The 19,262-nt window shown below is 42.6% G+C and overlaps 1 protein-coding gene across 9 annotated transcripts in view; it reads right to left on the bottom strand.

Moving 5' to 3' along the window:
- The window catches only part of pip5k1ca (phosphatidylinositol-4-phosphate 5-kinase, type I, gamma a), an 80,194-nt gene that overhangs the window by 43,374 nt on the left and 17,558 nt on the right, over positions 1 to 19,262 (bottom strand). For 6 of the 9 annotated variants that reach the window (XM_036978011.2, XM_036978009.2, XM_036978010.2 and 3 more), the window contains exons 2-5: positions 7,552 to 7,583; positions 6,271 to 6,357; positions 5,410 to 5,540; positions 3,084 to 3,201 (exon numbers count right to left, since the gene is read on the bottom strand). In XM_036978011.2, the coding sequence (XP_036833906.2) occupies positions 3,084 to 3,201; positions 5,410 to 5,540; positions 6,271 to 6,357; positions 7,552 to 7,583 (368 nt within the window). The remainder of the gene's footprint in view (positions 1 to 3,083; positions 3,202 to 5,409; positions 5,541 to 6,270; positions 6,358 to 7,551; positions 7,584 to 19,262) is intronic. The other 3 variants (XM_090235470.1, XM_090235468.1, XM_090235467.1) reach the window with 1 other exon arrangement.

The following is a 19,262-nucleotide window of genomic DNA, read 5'->3' on the forward strand; positions in this document are numbered from 1 at the left end:
ACACTGCTATTTGCTATTCAGAAAATCAATACAAACAGAATTTGCCCATATTCTCTACTGTAGTTCTGTACATTGTTGTCCGAAATGGAACAAAGGAATAACTAAGACCAAATTCTTGCATTGTGTCTGTACATGTTGATACACAGCCAAACACAATGCCAGTCAGCCAGCACAGATACAATGTGACAATGAGGCTATGAGGTCTGACACTATGTCTATCGCACGCACGCATTATTATGTCATAGCTAGGGTTGGCAGGGTAATTGTATAACCGTTTATTGTTGATTAACTTCATTTAAGTTGACAAACTTTACCCAAAAGCAGTAAAGTAAAAGTAAGCCTGGTCCACAACCTAACAGACAGTTTTAGAATTGTGTTGTAGAACAATTATAGTGCTTTAAACTGACTGAAGACGGGACTGCAGGACATTAAAAAAATACAAGACCTGCGTGCAGTTGAGTCCAATTCCACGGTAACATGGACTCTTTACAGCGTGCTGAAACTTTGTTGCTCCTTGTTTCAGCAAAGTGTTGTTGCAAACGAGTATGAGGAAATGCATGCAAAAAAAAGGCTTACCAAAAAAAGGGAACACTGGGCCTCCCGGGTGGCGCAGTGGTTAAGGGCGCTGTATTGCAGCGCCAGCTGTGCCACCAGAGACTCTGGATTCGCGCCCAGGCTCTGCCGTGACCGGGAGGTCCGTGGGGGCGACGCACAGCCCAGCGTCGTCCGGGTTAGGGAGGGCTTGGCCGGTAGGGATATCCTTGTCTCATCGCGCACCAGCGACTCCTGTGGCGGGCCGGGCGCAGTGCACGCTAACCAAGGTTGCCAGGTGCACGGTGTTTCCTCCGACACATTGGTGCGGCTGGGTTGGATGTGCGCTGTGTTAAGAAGCAGTGCGGCTTGGTTGGGTTGTGTATCGGAGGACGCATGACTTTCAACCTTCGTCTCTCCCGAGCCCGTACGGGAGTTGTAGCGATGAGACAAGATAGTAGCTACTAAACAATTGGATACCACGAAATTGGGGAAAAAAAGGGGGTAAATTAAAAAAAAAAAAAAATAGGGAACACTGACTTGACTACAGAGCGTATAGTTAACAGCAGCATGCTATATACCCTCAATTAGCTGTCAGCCTGGGTTGACAGTAAACATGGATCATCACATCCCTGATTTGAGTCCTATGCAGTCGGGAGCAGCACAGGACAGGAGAAAATGCACGTTTTTATTTTATGGTTGACAATTAACCATCATCCAAAATTCCATGACAGTCATAGCGAAACACACAAGGACATGTGTGCATCCTATTTGTCATGTACACAGACACATGCCCAGACTGCTGACCACTCACGGAGGAGCAGTGACTCACTCTGCCACCACACTAACCACTTCCCCAGACCTCCTCTGGGCCTAACCATCTCTCTGCCCAGACTTCTTATAGCACCCCCCAACCCTTCTCTGGCCCTCCCCAGCCTTCATCCTCTCTACTCACCATTTCTCCCTTCGCCGTCCCCATCTCTGCTTCTCCCTGCCTAATATCCCTATTCATCCACACAGTATTTCTTAGCCCATTTCTTCCACTCTCCCAAACTCTCCAACCCTGCTTGTCCCTCCCCCGTCTCTCCTGATATTCTTCCCAACCTCTCTCCAGCAGTGACTCGTGCCTGCCTGTCTAGTGGGAGAAATCACGCTCCCAGTCATGGTGCTACATTGCCTGCTGTGCTGCTGGCAGCAGGCTGGACCGAGAGGGAGGGAGAAGGCAGCAGGCTGTGGGAGTGTTGGCTAAGACCAGGACACAGCAGGTGGACTGGTTACCTCAGTCTCTCTATACAGGGAGCCTCTGAACAGCTTTTGTACAGAGACCTGCTTCTGTCACCAAGAGAGTACTCCAAGGCTCGATCCTAGGTCCCACGCTCTTCTCAATTTACATCAACAACATATCTTAAGCAGTAGGAAGCTCTCTCATCCAATTACATGCAGACGATACAGTCTTATACTCAGCTGGCCCCTCCCCGTATTTTGTGTTGTGTTCTACAACAAAGCTTTCTTAGTGTCCAACAAGCTTACTCTGCCCGTAACCTTGTTCTGAACACCTCCAAAACAAAGATCATGTGGATTGGTAAGAAGAATGCCCCTCTCCCCACAGGTGTGATTACTACCTCTGAGGGTTTAGAGCTTGAGGTAGTCACCTCATACAAGTACTTGGGAGTATGGCTAGAAGGTACACTGTCCTTCTCTAAGCACATATCAAAGCTGATTCAGATGACCATCCTACCCATGCTAGACTACGGAGACATCATTTATAGATCGGTAGGTAAGGGTGCTCTCGAGCGGCTAGATGTTCTTTACTATTCAGGATTCAGATTTGCCACCAATGCTCCTTATAGGACACGTCACTGCACTCTACACTCCTGGTAAACTGGTCTCTTCACTTACTGACAGTTGTGGCTGCTTCACGTGATGTATTGTTGTCTCTACCTTCTTGCCTTTTGCGCTGTTGTCTGTGCCCAATAATGTTTGTACTATGTTTTGTGCTGCCATGTTGTGTTGCTGCCATGCTATGTTGTCGTCTTAGGTCTCTCTTTATGTAGTTTTTTTCTTTCTTGTCCTGATGTGTGTTATGTCCTATTTGTTATTATTTAAAAAATAATCATAATAATCCCAGCCCCCACAGGAGGCCTTCTGCCTTTTGGTAGGCCATCAGTGTAAATAAGAATTTGTTCTTAACTAACTTGCCTAGTTAAATAAAGGTTAAATAAATAAAACAAAATAAAAAGTGGGATCAGGAATTGGTGCACTAGCTACCCTAAAACCATTCCTCAACACTGACCTATTAAATCAAATTGTATTTATAATGCACTGAATACAACAGTGCACCTTGCACCTTACAGTGAAATGCGTACTTACAAGCCCTTAACCAACAATGCTTTAAGAAGTTAAGAACAATAAGTGTTAAGTAAAAAATAGAAGTAAAAAATAGAAAATGAATGCTCCTCTGTTCATTCTGGATATCTAATGTATGGTGACACCATGCTATGTGTTCATGTCTGTTGTCATGGTTGAAAAAGGATAGAGTTACATGTTCTTACCAGGTAGTCATCAGGCCTGATCCCAAAGAGCTCCCTGAAGTAGCGGAAGGCCACGGGAGCATACGTCTTGAAGCGGAAGTCTGGGAAGTGGTGGGCTGGAGTCAGGTTGCTGCCTTCACTGGGACCAGGAGAGAAGGAGAAAGGCTTTTAGATATGGGATTTTGTGTTAAATGCTCTACAACAAAGCTTTCTTAGTGTCCAACAAGCTTTCTCTGCCCTTAACCTTGTTCTGAACACCTCCAAAACAGAGGTACATGAGTCTTCAATATTCCCAGGTAAGAAGTTTTAGGTTGTAGTTATTATAGGAATTATAGGACTAATTCCCTCTATATCATTTGTATTTCATTAACCTTTGACTATTAGATGTTCTTATAGGCACTTTAGTATTGCCAGTGTAACAGTATAGCTTCGGTCCCTCTCCTCGCTCCTCCCTGGGCTCGAACCAGCAACACAACGACAACAGCCACCATCAAAGCAGCGTTACCCATGCAGAGCAAGGGGAACAACTACTAGAAGGCTCAGAGCGAGTGACGTTTGAAACGCTATTAGTGCGCGCTAACTAGCTAGCCATTTCACTTCGGTTACACCAGCCTAATCTTGGGAGTTGATAGGCTTGAAGTCATAAACAGCTCAATGCTTGACGCACAACAAAGACCTGCTAGCAAAACGCACAAAAGTGCTGTTTGAATGAATGTTTACGCGCCTGCTTCTGCCTACCACCGCTCAGTCAGATACTTAGATACTTGTATGCTCAGTCAGATTATATGCAAAGCAGGACACGCTAGATAATATCTAGTAATATCATCAACCATGTGTAGTTAACTAGTGATTATGATTGATTGTTTTTTATAATATACGTTTAATGCTAGCTAGCAACTTACCTTGGCTTACTGCATTCGCGTAACAGGCAGTCTCCTTGTGGAGTGCAACGAGAGAGAGGCAGGTCGTTATTGCATTGGACTAGTTAACTATAAGGTTGCAAGATTGGCTCCCCCGGGCTGACAAGGTGAACATCTGTTGAGGTAGTTAACCCACAGTTCCTAGGCCGTCATTGAAAGTAAGAATGTGTTCTTAACTGACTTGCCTAGTTAAATAAAGGTATATAAAAAAATAGATTAAATCGGTGCCCAAAAATACGATTCCCGATTGTTATGAAAACTTGAAATCGGCCCTAATTAATCAGCCGTTCCGATTAATCGGTCGACCTCTACTACGGAGACGTAATTTATAGATCGGCTAGATGTTCTTAAACATTCGGCCATCAGATTTGCTACCATTGCGCCACATAGGACACATCACTGCACTCTACACTCCTGGTAAACTGGTCATCTCTGTATAACTAGTGGGTCGCAAGTTGACGATTATTTATAAACCCCTCTTAGGCCTCACTCCCCCCCTATCGAAGATATCTACTGCAGCCCTCATCCTCCACATACAACACCCGTTCTGCCAGTCACATTCTGTTAAAGGTCCCCAAAGCGCACACATGCCTGGGTCCCACCTCTTTTCAGTTTTCTGCAGCTAGCGACTGGAATGAGCTGCAAAAACACTCAAACTGGACATTTTTATCTCAATCTCTTCATTCAAAGACTCAATCACGGACACTCTTACCGACAGTTGTGGCTGCTTCGCGTGATGTATTGTTCTCTACCTTCTTGCCTTTGTGCTGGCCAATAATGTTTGTACCATGTTTTGTGCTGCTACCATGTCGTTGTCATGTGGTGTTGCTATTAATTATGCTGTGTTGTCATGTGTTTCTGCCATGCAATGTTATCAACTTAGGTTTCTCTTTATCTAGTGTTGTGGTGTCTCTCTTGTTGTGATGTGTGTTTTGTCCTATATTTTTAATCCCAGCCCCCGTCCCTGCAGGAGGCCTTTTGGTAGGCTGTCATTGTAAATAAGAATTTGTTTAATTGACTTGCCTAGTTAAATAAAGGTTAAAAAAATATATTTTCAATTGAACCTTTATTTAACTAGGTGAGTCAGTTAAGAACAAATTCTTATTTACAACTACGGCATATCACGGCCAAACCCGGACAACGCTGGGCCAATTGTGCGCTGCCCTGTGGGACTCCCAATCACGGCCGGATGTGATACAGCCTGGAATTGAACCAGGGACTGTAGTGAGGCCTCTTGCACTGAGATGCAATGCCTTAGACCGCTGCACCACTATGAATGAATCATTCTAGTGTAAATAACGAACGACTTACCATCAAAAGAAATCTCTAGGATCAGTTTTGTGATCGGTCAGAAATATCAGATATATTTGAAAGGCCTCATTCTAATAATGTCACAAAGCTGTGTGCTGCCCCGATGGTGTGGTTACCTGGGGAAGAAGATGCTCTCCACCACATAGAAGTCCTGCATGAGGACGTCTCTCTCAGGCTTGGAGCTCAGGTTGCCCACCGTGTAGCCGATGCCCAGCTGGATGGCACCTTTCAGGGCGGAGGACGTGGTCTGGGGGAGAGGAGAGAGATGGTGGGGATTAGGGAAATACTTAAGACATTTCTGAGCTTGGTGGACTACCACTCATTTGTATTCATTGAGAAATCTTACGATTTACAAGCTCCATTAGCTCAGCTCTCAGACGGGACTGAATTCTACACTAAAGAGGCAAAACATTGACTCACTCAGACACGCAAACCAGAATACCTATAGTGTAACGTGCTAAAGACAGACAGGGTGGATGAATCGGGTCGGAGTAGTGGTTATCTGTGAGACACACTCGGATTGCTCTGCAGTGTCTTTTCTTTATGCCTTCTCACATATATAAAAAATACCCCAAAAATCTGTCAATGTGCCCTTGAGCAAGGCACTTAACCCTGATTTGCTCCAGGGGTGCCGCACTACTATGACTGACCCTGTAAAACAACACACTTCACTGCACCTATCAAGTGTATGTGACCATAAAACATATAGTATAAGTGGAGAGTACAGTGTGCAGGCTTATGTCCCTTCTCTGCTTTGCCTGCACACAGCTGTAGCCTAACTGTGCATAAAGGACCATTGCCAAGTGCCTACCAAGGGAGTTTTTCCTTGCCAATGTCTTGGCTTGTTCTATTGGGGGTTTGGCTGCTTTGCTGTGAGGCATTTGTAAAAGGCGCAGGCACTATATGTGATCCCTATATGCTTGATTAATTAATTGATTGACTGGCTAAAATCCGGGGAGATGGTGCCGACTGCCTACCTTCTTGTAGGTGGTCTCTCCGGACGCGTCCACTCCCCTGTGGCCCATCCTCTTCCCCTGGCCTGGTAGACCCGAGACACCAGGCAGCTGTTGGCCAGAGGATGGAGCAGAGTGGTTAAGACACATATTTAGACCGATACTCACTTCTATGGGCTGACAACACTAACAACACGAACACCTGAGGTTAGTGTTTATCAAGCGTTTGCAGCACCAGTGTGCAGTTTCCACCTGTTCTTTGCAATAATAAACACATCAAATGAGGAACAAAAGGTCAATCGAATCAAATGTATTCACATGCCCCAGGTGTAGACTTCACCGTGAAATGCTTACTTACTTAAAAAGGAAATAGTAACACAATAAAATAACAATAACGAGGCTATATACAGTACAAGGAGCACCGGTGCCGAGTCAATGTGCAGGGGTACGAGGCAGTTGAGGTAATGTAGGTAATATGTACATATAGATTGGGGTAAAAGTGACTAGGCAATCAGGATAGACATACAGCGTAGCAGCAGAGTATGTGAAAGTGAGCGCCTTCAGAAAGTATTCAGACCCCTTGACTTTTTCCACATTGTAGAGTGTTATAGCCTGGACTCAAAATGTATTGATTGTGTGTGGAGTCAAGGTGATCTAGAGTTTTTCCTGAATATCAAGAGGTACAAGGACAGTTTCACGTTTTTCAGCTTTGATTTCTTTTGTCCTGTATTCCCCTTTGAAAATCACAAGTGCAAACTTGACACAGGTGTGAACGCTTTGTAAATGTGTCACTAAGCCTTCTGAGTGGACTGAGTGTCCCTTCAAGCTCCTCTTTCTAACCTCTATCCTCCCAGATTACGCAGCCAAATTGAGAGTGGGTGCTTCTCATCGCAGGGCAGAGTGGAACATGGAAGGGGCTTATAACCATAGCAGTCCCTATGGAGATTCCCTCACTACCCCTGAGCATACTGATGCTGAAGTCTTTATATAAAGTGTAGCAAACAGAGATCACACACCATGAGGATTGACGTGCAGGGGGATCAAAGTAGATGGAGACGGTGTGTGTAGCAGTCAGAGCACATACAGAGTATAGGGAAATGGTGTGTGTAGCAGTCAGAACACATACAGAGTATAGGGAAATGGTGTGTGTAGCAGTCAGAACACATACAGAGTATAGGGAAATGGTGTGTGTAGGATCACAGTGAGGAGAGGGGGGTTAACGTAAAGGGCATGTCAGGGAGGAAGAGTCAAATGTATTTCACGGTCATATGGGCTAAATAAAAGTAAAATAAGCAAGTACATTACCTCTGTGATGTGTGCTTTTCTAGCAGAATAGTCTGTGTGAGAGAGAGAGAGAGATCGAGAGAGAGAGATAGGAGAGAGAAGGAGAGAGAGAGAGCGTGAGTCCTACGAGGGGCTCCATTACTTCACATCATTAGTGTTAGAAGGAACAAACAGAATGTTAAGTGTAAAAAAACAGTGGGGGGCAGGTAGTGGAGGGGATGGTTACCAAATCACTATACCATGCCCATTCCTCCTGGTAATCCGTACCATCCACCCATCCCCAGTCCCACTCCAGCATTTCTACCATTCCATTAAACCATGCGATGTGAAGACGTAAACAACAAAGGAAGTAATCAGTGAGCTCTGCTGTTCTGTTCTCCCCAGCTGGCCTGAAATAGATCCATAATTGTAGCCAATTTCGCCACTTAGCATAATGAAGGACTGAGAGGGGAGCTCAGATAGCACAACACAACACAACACACTACTGGCTTGATTGATTCAGTTCACTCTTAGGAGTATTAACACTAGACGCCAGTGGGCTGATTACATCAAGAGTCAATACACTGACTGACTGAGGCATTTAAAGCTGACAGTGGTTCACACCGACATTGTTAAAATTAGGCTTGTCTATTTAACATGAGTAACACGCAGACAGTAATAGTGCAATTTGAATGGCCTATAGAAATACATTCATTTAGAATAAGAATGCGTTATAGGCTACACCAGGTGAGAAAGGCAACGGGAGTAGGCGATGTGATGACAGAGGGCCGCAAAGAGGAGAATCTGCATGTTCTCTGAATATGTTTTTCTCCTTTAAGCTGCAGTGCTAAAGTCTGCCTGCCTGCTTCCTCTGGTTGCCCATGTGACTTAGCCAGCCCTCCTCCCTCTCCTCCCCTCCAGCTCTCTGTAACTCACTCGCTCCCTCTGTCACACACAGCTTTGCTGAGGGATGATCAAGCCAAAACGTGCCAATGCAATCCTTCTGCAGGCAGGCTGGAACATTGCATAAAGAAAAAAAAACATTACATCCAACCACGTTGAGACTGAGAATGTTGACAATGCAGATGGTTAGAGTGAGAGGAGAGAGGTGCCTATCCTCCTTGTTACCGGGCAGACCCTAAGTCTTTCCTCCGTTCCTGTTTTCTTTATAAAAGCCCCCCTGTCATTTTGCCCTGTGAACAGTGGGCTCGTTTCCCTTTGTATCTTACTAGACTAGAGCCATTTTGCTTCTGCATGCCTACAGCCGTTCAGACAGCCAGCCAGGTGTTATTATTACGCCACAGGTTTCCAGGCAATTTTTTTTTGTGAACCCTTCCTCAGATCTTCGCCACCATAAAGGTCTGACTGACTGGTTGTAATCTATATGGATTTGCTACAAGCTTCACTGGTTTCTTTTCCATTTTGTTGCCTTCAAATCGCATGGTGGTGACTGGAGCACTTCTTCGGTCCATTTTCCAGTTCTTTGAGAGTACTGATTGCGTCATTGTGTGAAGAAGACCTCGAAACCTATAAGGCAGATATGGCGCTGGTGAGGTTTCCAATGGGATCGGTCACTCCCATGTGCTCCTGACCTAGGGAGGGATTGAGGTCTAGTCAATAAACCATGTCGATTACATGGCAGAACCAGTGAAGACCATCCCCATGTATTACAAAGCTGTGCAGGGGGATAAACAAATATAGCCTACTCATCACAATAAAAACCAACCAGTCCTGGGAAGTACTAAGCAGACCAGGTAATCTGTTAGCTTTTTTGCCACATAAAGCCATTAGCAGCGAGTCCATTAGTAGTGGATGACAGGGAGGGACGGAGGGAGTCATGGGACAAAGGCATTCTGGAGGTGTCCTGTCCTCTCGCTAATTTCCACGTGCATCAGTCACCTCCCTCAAGGTCACTCGCTAAGTGCCTCCTGGCCATCAGCTAAATGAGCCCAAGTGTCAAACTTAACAGACCAGGGGAGAATGAACATACCTACTTTGTGATAGTTCAGCCTCACCTTACCGGCGTACCTCTCCCTATCACACTGATAGTTCATTTACCTATTCTTGCTCTGGGTTTGCAGTTTGTAGAATTTATATTCTACAAGGTGCTTCTACACCTGCATTGCTTGCTGTTTGAGGCTGGGTTTCTGTACAGCACTTTGAGATATCCGCTGATGTACGATGGGCTATATAAATACATTTGATTTGATATATGGTAAATAGTAGCCCAGCCTGGATACGAACCAGGGACTGTAGTGACACCTCTTGCACTGAGATACAGTGCCTTAGACCACTGCGCCACTCGGGAGATGGCTGTATTATGGTCTATGTTGTACGGTTGACTTTCTCATGCAATCATCCCCACAAATTAGGCGACAAAAAAAAACATTGGTCGACCTTCTTTCAACCAATTGAGTGGTCGAAATTCTAAAACATGTATTTTTCCATTTATGACATAGCATATGTGTTTTAATAAAATCAACTTGTCTGATGCTTTAAGCATGCTGTTTGATTAAATAACACACAAATGACTTAAGAGGGAGCAAGATATCAATATAACCTAACCAGAATTTTTTTTAACTGTTCCGACCCTCCTCCTTCCGCTACTGATGGTCTTCGCAGATTCTGGGGTTACAATCCTGAAGTTGCCAGTAATTTGCAACCGCTGGGTCAGCAAACTTTTAATGTGGAGTGCCAAGTCTTTGTATCACAACATCATTGTCTGAGGTTAATCTACATTATATCTATCTAAATCTACACTGAACAGGCCCACCCAATAGGAATGGGGTTTTGATGGACAGCTCTGATGGACATTACTGCAGTCAACATGCCAATTGCACGCTCCATCAAAACTTGAGACATCTGTGGCATTGTGTTGTGTGACAAAACTTACATTTTAGAGTGGCCTTTTACTGTCCCCAACACCAGGTGCACCTGTGTAATGATCATGCTGTTTAATCAGATTATTGATATTCCACACATCAGGTGGATGGATTAATCCTCACTAATAGGGATGTAAACAAATAAATAAATATGCTTTTTGTGGGATCTTTTATTTCATCTCATGAAACATGGGACCAACCCTTTACATGTTGCGTTTATATTTTTGTTCAGTATAAATGAAAATTATACAAATCTAAAAATAACTTTTATTAAAATTGTCAACTATGTAAAAATAGCCTACATTAAGCCAACTAATAAAAACATTGCAGCCTGCTGGTACAAAATATCCTGAAAAAATAAATATCCTATAAAATCACATTGGCTATGCTTGGCCTGTCTGAAACGAACTTGTAACATCGTATCAACTATCAACTGGGTTGGCTGGAATCTTGTGCTAGCAAACTTGCAAAATTGTATAAAATATTCTGGGCCTCAGAGTTTCCTGCACCAGTGAGCTCGGGGCAGACACAGCTGTAGGCTATTTGTGCAAGGGATAAGAATTGTAGGTATTTTATGACGTTTCCACTGGATCAGAGCATTATATTTTTCGTTTTCATGCCGAGTGGTTATTGAAAAAGAGCGAGCTGAAAATATTTTTCAAATACTTTTTAGGAACTATTGTCATTCTCAATTGATTCTAAAAACAGGCACTGTTTACTTGCTGTTTGAGGTGACATTTTTGGGGGGGTAATGCTACACAGCTCATTAGTGGTAGTTAAGACAATCAGAAATACTAAATCAAAACGTCCCTACATTATAGGCCTACATTTGCGTGCAGACCATGTAGACTAGTCCTACTTATTTACGGGTGAACAAGTGCTCGTCCTTAGTCAACATCGACAGGAGCGTTTCAAACAAAAGACGATAAATTGACAAAACTCGTAAATGAAATGAAATAAACAAAAATGTGTTTCTCACAAGTCTAGCATAGGTTGTGAGTTCTGCAAACAACGTGTCCACCCCAACAATGAGAACAGTAAATTACTATAATAATAATAAATAATAATAATAAATGTCTTAACCGAAATACCATAACTAAACAAAAATACATTGCAGATTAGAAATTATGGGAATTAATGTTAAAATGTAGGCTACTACTAGTGATATATGTAATGGGGAATTGACAGACACAGCAAACAATGCACACAAGTTATGAAACAATGACTATGCACAAAATGGTGGGAGAGGGCGCATTCTGGAGAGACGTGCCTTGTGCAGCTGAGACACACTCCTCTTTTTCTTGGACCGTGGCTTCCTTAATGGATTAGTCCATAGAGAGAGGAGCAAATCAGACAGGTATCTTGTGTGCAATTAAAAAATTATTTAAAAAAATAAAATAATAATAAATATATATATATATATATATATATATATATACATACACAGTGCCTTGCGAAAGTATTCGGCCCCCTTGAACTTTGCGACCTTTTGCCACATTTCAGGCTTCAAACATAAAGATATAAAACTGTATTTTTTTGTGAAGAATCAACAACAAGTGGGACACAATCATGAAGTGGAACGACATTTATTGGATATTTCAAACTTTTTTAACAAATCAAAAACTGAAAAATTGGGCGTGCAAAATTATTCAGCCCCTTTACTTTCAGTGCAGCAAACTCTCTCCAGAAGTTCAGTGAGGATCTCTGAATGATCCAATGTTAACCTAAATGACTAATGATGATAAATACAATCCACCTGTGTGTAATCAAGTCTCCGTATAAATGCACCTGCACTGTGATAGTCTCAGAGGTCCGTTAAAAGCGCAGAGAGCATCATGAAGAACAAGGAACACACCAGGCAGGTCCGAGATACTGTTGTGAAGAAGTTTAAAGCCGGATTTGGATACAAAAAGATTTCCCAAGCTTTAAACATCCCAAGGAGCACTGTGCAAGCAATAATATTGAAATGGAAGGAGTATCAGACCACTGCAAATCTACCAAGACCTGGCCGTCCCTCTAAACTTTCAGCTCATACAAGGAGAAGACTGATCAGAGATGCAGCCAAGAGGCCCATGATCACTCTGGATGAACTGCAGAGATCTACAGCTGAGGTGGGAGACTCTGTCCATAGGACAACAATCAGTCGTATATTGCACAAATCTGGCCTTTATGGAAGAGTGGCAAGAAGAAAGCCATTTCTTAAAGATATCCATAAAAAGTGTCGTTTAAAGTTTGCCACAAGCCACCTGGGAGACACACCAAACATGTGGAAGAAGGTGCTCTGGTCAGATGAAACCAAAATTGAACTTTTTGGCAACAATGCAAAACGTTATGTTTGGCGTAAAAGCAACACAGCTCATCACCATGGACACACCATCCCCACTGTCAAACATGGTGGTGGCAGCATCATGGTTTGGGCCTGCTTTTCTTCAGCAGGGACAGGGAAGATGGTTAAAATTGATGGGAAGATGGATGGAGCCAAATACAGGACCATTCTGGAAGAAAACCTGATGGAGTCTGCAAAAGACCTGAGACTGGGACGGAGATTTATCTTCCAACAAGACTGATCCAAAACATAAAGCAAAATCTACAATGGAATGGTTCAAAAATAAACATATCCAGGTGTTAGAATGGCCAAGTCAAAGTCCAGACCTGAATCCAATCGAGAATCTGTGGAAAGAACTGAAAACTGCTGTTCACAAATGCTCTCCATCCAACCTCACTGAGCTCGAGCTCATTTGCAAGGAGGAATGGGAAAAAATTTCAGTCTCTCGATGTGCAAAACTGATAGAGACATACCCCAAGCGACTTACAGCTGTAATCGCAGCAAAAGGTGGCGCTACAAAGTATTAACTTAAGGGGGCTGAATCATTTTGCACGCCCAATTTTTCAGTTTTTGATTTAAAAAAAAAGTTTGAAATATCCAATAAATGTCGTTCCACTTCATGATTGTGTCCCACTTGTTGTTGATTCTTCACAAAAAAAATACAGTTTTATATCTTTATGTTTGAAGCCTGAAATATGGCAAAAGGTCGCAAAGTTCAAGGGGGCCGAATACTTTCGCACGGCACTGTATATATATTTGTCACTGCTCGACTAAAAACATCTGTCGACCAACAGCCTATCGACGAAACAAATCGACCAGTCGACTAAATGGGGTCAGCCCTATCACAAACAAAGCCAAATCCTCCTAGATGCAACTGCACACACTCCCCGTCCACTCCCCATTCCCTGGTTTCCATGGCTCCCCAATTGAGGTCAACTGGATTTTATGAGTATGCACATATACCTGGAATCAGACACATTCTGCCTTCATTCCACACACTAAATGTACATGTTGTGTTTATATTTTTGTTCAGCGTAGATTAGCTACACAAGGGTGTAGAGCGCTATAGGCTATATTTTTTTAAACACACGTTTTCATTGCTTGTTAGTAAATAAATACATCTGTCTTCTTTTAAAAAAGGTTGGAAGTGTCTGACTCAATCAATCAATCAAATTTATTTTATATAGCCCTTCGTACATCAGCTGATATCTCAAAGTGCTGTACAGAAACTGTACTATATATGAATTATTCATCAGCAGTCGACGAGGTCGTTCCGGCTCTGAGGCCTATAATGCACTAATGTTGTGTCAAATGGGCAATGCACCAATCCTCTCCAACCTGGCATAATTTGATACTGAATCTTTTCTTAATTTATAGACTAATAAACGCTGATCAGGACAAAAAAAATTACCGCCCTCCTATTCCTGCAAATAGAATAGTAGCCTAGGTTATACCGTGTCAGCCCACAATGCATTTTTATGATTGCCCATTTGGTAGCCTACTGTTTGTAAAACAGGCCATTTACTGTTAATCCCTGTCATTTGGTTACATACATTTCTGTTAATGCATGTATTAATTACAGCAATTTACCATTCTCATTCTCGGAGTGGAATAGTTGTTTACAGAGTTCACAACCTGCTACACTTGTGAGAAAAAAGTTTTTGGTGTATTTCATACCATCATTTTCGCCATCCATGTGTTAATGAGCATGTGTCTTGTTTCTCTGTCCTGTTGACAGAGCCCTGCTAGGCTTCTCAGTCATTTGTTCTTCACCTCAGGCATTATAAAGTTCCTCACAGTGTCTGAAAAATCTTTCTAAAACCCTTGATAATCTATATGCTAGGCTATGGACATGTGTATTTGTTTCTATGTTAATGATTGTCAGTTTCATCTTCATACTTTAGCATAGCTGTCCCCTTCATCATTTATCTTATAGCCTAATTTCGGAAAGCGTTAAGGTAAGCCTAGATTTTTTTTTAAAAATTAAATAATGGAGAAATATTTGCTTGTGTCTGACATACGCTGGTGGCTTTGACTGACGGGTGCTTTTATGGGGGTGTGTGTTCGGGCAAGACAAAATATGAAAATCAGCATTCACACTCTGAATGGCACACATACACAATCCATGTCTCAAGGCTTAAAAATCCTTATTTAGGCTGTCTCCTCCCCTTTATCTACACTGATTGAAGTTAATTTAACAAGTGAAATCAATACGGAATCATAGCTTTCACCTGGATTCACCTGGTCAGTCTGTCATGGAAAGAGCAGGTGTTCTTAATGTTTAGTATACTCAGTGTATACAGTAGTATTTGCCAAGTCATCAATAGGTATTGTTTCAATCCTAATGTTTTATATACTCATGGTAAGTGTATATGTCGATTCAAAAAGTTCATAAAGTAGCCTGTCAGGACTCTTTAATAAGAATCAAAACGTTCCTGTCAAAGTCCTATTTTCAGAGGTTTAAGCTACATTATTTATCTCAATATGTCAATACCACTGCCATCGAATGACTGCAGCAGCAGTTACAAGATCCTCTCCAACCCGGCATTTATTCATTGGTTGATTCATATTTAGAAGTAATAACCTGAACAATAATAATGAAATGCCATGATAATAATGAATTGTAATTACTTGTTTAAAATACATTTTAATTAAGAAGCATATCCATGTAAACAAGTTACAAACAGAATTGTGACCCCCCCCCTTTTTTTTTTTTACCTACCCCTGAACGGTTATGTCGGTCAATGTGTACATTGGCCTGGCCAATTACCGTCACCTCAAATTCCAAGACCGTCACAGCCCTAGTCACACACAACAATTATATTTGCTGTAGGCCTATATTTGATTAATTTTACTCATTCCGCTGCAATTCAAGTTAGGCCAAAACAAAAGCAGGGCAACAAAATTAGGTTTGAAAAAGAGCAAGGCCTGTATGTTGTTGAGTATTGAATCCACAGAAGTAGACGGGCCACCACAAAACCCTGATGGTGGACAACACCTTGTCTCTCTCTAGATCACAAGTTGCTCTCTCCTTCCCTCCTCCTCTGTTTTTGGTCCAAGTCGGGATGGAAAGTTGTGGTAGTGAGGTAATTGACTCTGTCTGCTCCAGTGTGACCAAGACGTCACTAAATTGTCGGATTTCACCCATTCCAAAACGGAGACTATTGAGTGACCACACTCATAATTAAGAAACCATCAGCTTTACTAATGCTAAACCGTTTAGGCTTAACACATTCCTTGCAATTACAGTAACCGGCAGTATTACCCTGTATTACCCACACGCCAACAGATGGCATACCAGTAACCCACGGATAGAGAATGGCTGGACTAGCACTCCAAAACACATCTTAAATGGGCAAACCATACCACAACTTAAAACACAATTCATTCTTGCATTGAAATGATAGTCTAGTCAACATAACCACTTAGTGACATGTAATATGCAGTCAGTATATAGCGGACAGTGGATACAGCCTGTGCCTGGGGGAGATTTATAGCTTTTCATGAAGCCAACTGAGGCTCCATTTTGATCAATAGCAGCTCTGAGTTAATAAAAAGCAACAGTCATTGAGACCTATGGGTGGGCTGAGCTGCTGCTCAATGGAGTCTGCCAGCACAGTCATCTCAATGGTGTCTTCTAAAGACACTAGCATTATACTGTATGTTTGGGCCATTGTATGTTTGGGACACCAAAACATAAAGGGTTGAGGTCAATTCCTTTTTAATTCAGTCAGTTTAGGGATTGAAATATTATGAATGTAATTTCAATTCACTTCCTGGATTGACTGATTAATAAAAATAAAAAAATAGACTCTGACATCCAAATTGGAATGTAGAACGTTCGATGGTGCAGCAATGGAGATAACTGCCCAGGGGTGAAACTGCTAAAGTGACCTGAATAAGTAATCATGTTCAGCCCTCTAAAATATATTGGGTTATGTGGTCTCTTTGTTCCATAATGGAGCTTCAGAATAGACAAACACTAGTCTAAGCAACATCGTGTCCAAGTCAAAGTCACTCAATGAGTAGTACTGTAATCCCCTAACTCACCCAGCTGACATGAAGGACAGGACATAGAGGCTTCTCAGGACAAGTAGGTGTTGTTTCCTTTGAAAGCAGGACAATAACAATATAGTGAAACTCAAGATGGAACCTGGTGTATTGGCACACTGACTACCATTGCCAAAAACAACGTTTGTGTGGCCTTTCCTCTCCATGAAAGACAATGGCTAGGCTACATGGTCAATACTGCTTCTCTAACTTTTGACATTTTTAAAAGACTGATCCATTGAGACCAGATGGCAAAAGTGCTTAGTACATTTTCTTTCAAAACCACAACCCAAACTGAACTCAGCCATTGAGATGGAAATTCGAAGCAAATTAATACATTGTATCTTTATTAATACCTAGTCCGCTCTGCCGACTGCTTGGGTCTCAATGACTGTAGACTGTAGAATGACTGTAGACTTATAGACTCAAAACCTCCACAGACCTCCTGTGTCCGGTCATGGCCTGGAATGCGGTCACTTACAGCCAAATCCTAATTTTAGGCTACTGCAAGATACACATTGGCAATTTGAACTTTCTCAAATGATACATTGATGTACATGTAAGGGCTTGACCCTTATAAAATGCAACAGTAAAGGCAAGCCAGTCTCTCCAAGTCCACAATGCACTGCTTCACAGGGCTCTAACATTAACTCCTTAGGGCTTAACACTGCCTGCCTGAGTGGAGCCTCTGCTGTCTCTGACACTGGCTGCCCTCTGACTCAATGCTCAGTCTCCTATCTGTCTCAATGGGAATGATGGACAGTATGCTGGAGATGGACCCAGCATGACTCTGTCATTCACCCAGAAACCCTGCTTGGCTGGGACAGACAAAGACCGTGGTCTGATAAACAACATGCTCCAGGACACACAGATGTCAACACACATTAACATGGATTGGCGTGCTTAATCATAGCCAGTTTCTCTAACCAAATGTTGTGACATAACAGGGTGTGGTATGCTGATGAATAGGACTCATCCGTTCCAAGACCTACAGTAGACAGGATACGACCATCTGCAGAGCATGATGTGTCAATACTGGGCCGACTAATTATGTGAATCTGTCAGGAGGATGGGTGTACTAAGAACACATCTAGACCATGTTATAAAAATACACCTCTCTCTTTTAAAGGACTTTGGTTTACTTCCCCACACAGTCTAGTAGACAGCGGAATGTTTACCAAGTCCTATGCACACCAATTCTTGGGGTGTCCTGTGTGTGTGTGTGTGTGTGTGTGTGTGTGTGTGTGTGTGTGTGTGTGTGTCAGCATATCCTCCCTGGAGATGTATGCTCCTGTAAGACTACTGGGCAGTAGCTTCATCCTGAGAGAAGAGGGGGAAGGGAATTTCTCTCCCTCGCTCTTCCCCCTACCTTGTTTTCATCACTTACTGGGGCCTTGGATCAGAGCTGAGCAATTATCTCTCGCTGATCCCCGAAACTGTCAAGAGAATTTGTGAGCGGCATGAAAGTCCTTTTAGGGTGAACATAGGGGACCATGACAGTTTAAAAACATGAGTAGTAGCTAGGTTCTGTTTCACTCAGTAGACCATAAATAATCATGGTGTTGGTTGCTGAGAGAAGCACATCTTGCTCTGGTGACTAAGAGCTAATGCTCTTGTTTACCTAGAGTCTGCTATATGGGTACGACCGTAGCAGTGCACACCTTCCCAAACTCTTGGGTTAGGCTAGACATAACATCTGGACTCAGCAAGAAGCTGACCATATGTGGCTCAACCACAGCTTCATATGGAGGTACTAGGGTTGAATAAGGAGCTAAAATGTGCCCTTACAAAGTCGGAAACAAACTTGTGACATAGGTGGCCAGATGATTTGGGCTTGGATACAATACAGGAAAGGTACGTTTCAGTTTCGGTGCAATTCGGTTTGATTAGAGAACCACCTCACTAACATTATCAGATTGGGGGGGCAATGTAGCCGATGTTCTTTGTCCCCCCACGTTGGTTCTGAAATCACCATCTCCCAATAATGAACTTGCCATTTTTGCAGATTAAATGTTTAAAAACTATTAATGTATCAATATTTATCATTTACAAATGAGCTATGCCATAACCAATGAATATATAGCACAACTTTGGATTTCACCACCCCTTACTTTGATAAAAATGTTAACAGTGCATTGATAACAATAACCTAGCAAATGACACAGGTTTTCATTCAACTAATAAAGCCTAACATCACATAAAGCCATTTTAGCATTTGAATACTGAAGGTGACGTGCAGATGTGCAAGATCAGGAACAGGCCGCCTACCTGGCGTTGGTAAGCGTGCGAAACTGGGCACAGTTTGACTAGGCTGTTATTGCCTGGGGCTGCTTAATGACTTGCAGATCAGTGACTGTCAACACAGTTACATTTATTTTTTATTTTTAATTTCACCTCTATTTAACCAGGTAGGGAAGTTGAGAACAAGTTCTCATTTACAATTGCGACCTGGCCAAGATAAAGCAAAGCAGTTCGACACATACAACGACACAGAG

The sequence above is a fragment of the Oncorhynchus mykiss genome, chromosome 5, assembly GCF_057628025.1.
Source record: "Oncorhynchus mykiss isolate SJ-2025 chromosome 5, ASM5762802v1, whole genome shotgun sequence".
Lineage (NCBI taxonomy): Eukaryota > Metazoa > Chordata > Actinopteri > Salmoniformes > Salmonidae > Oncorhynchus > Oncorhynchus mykiss.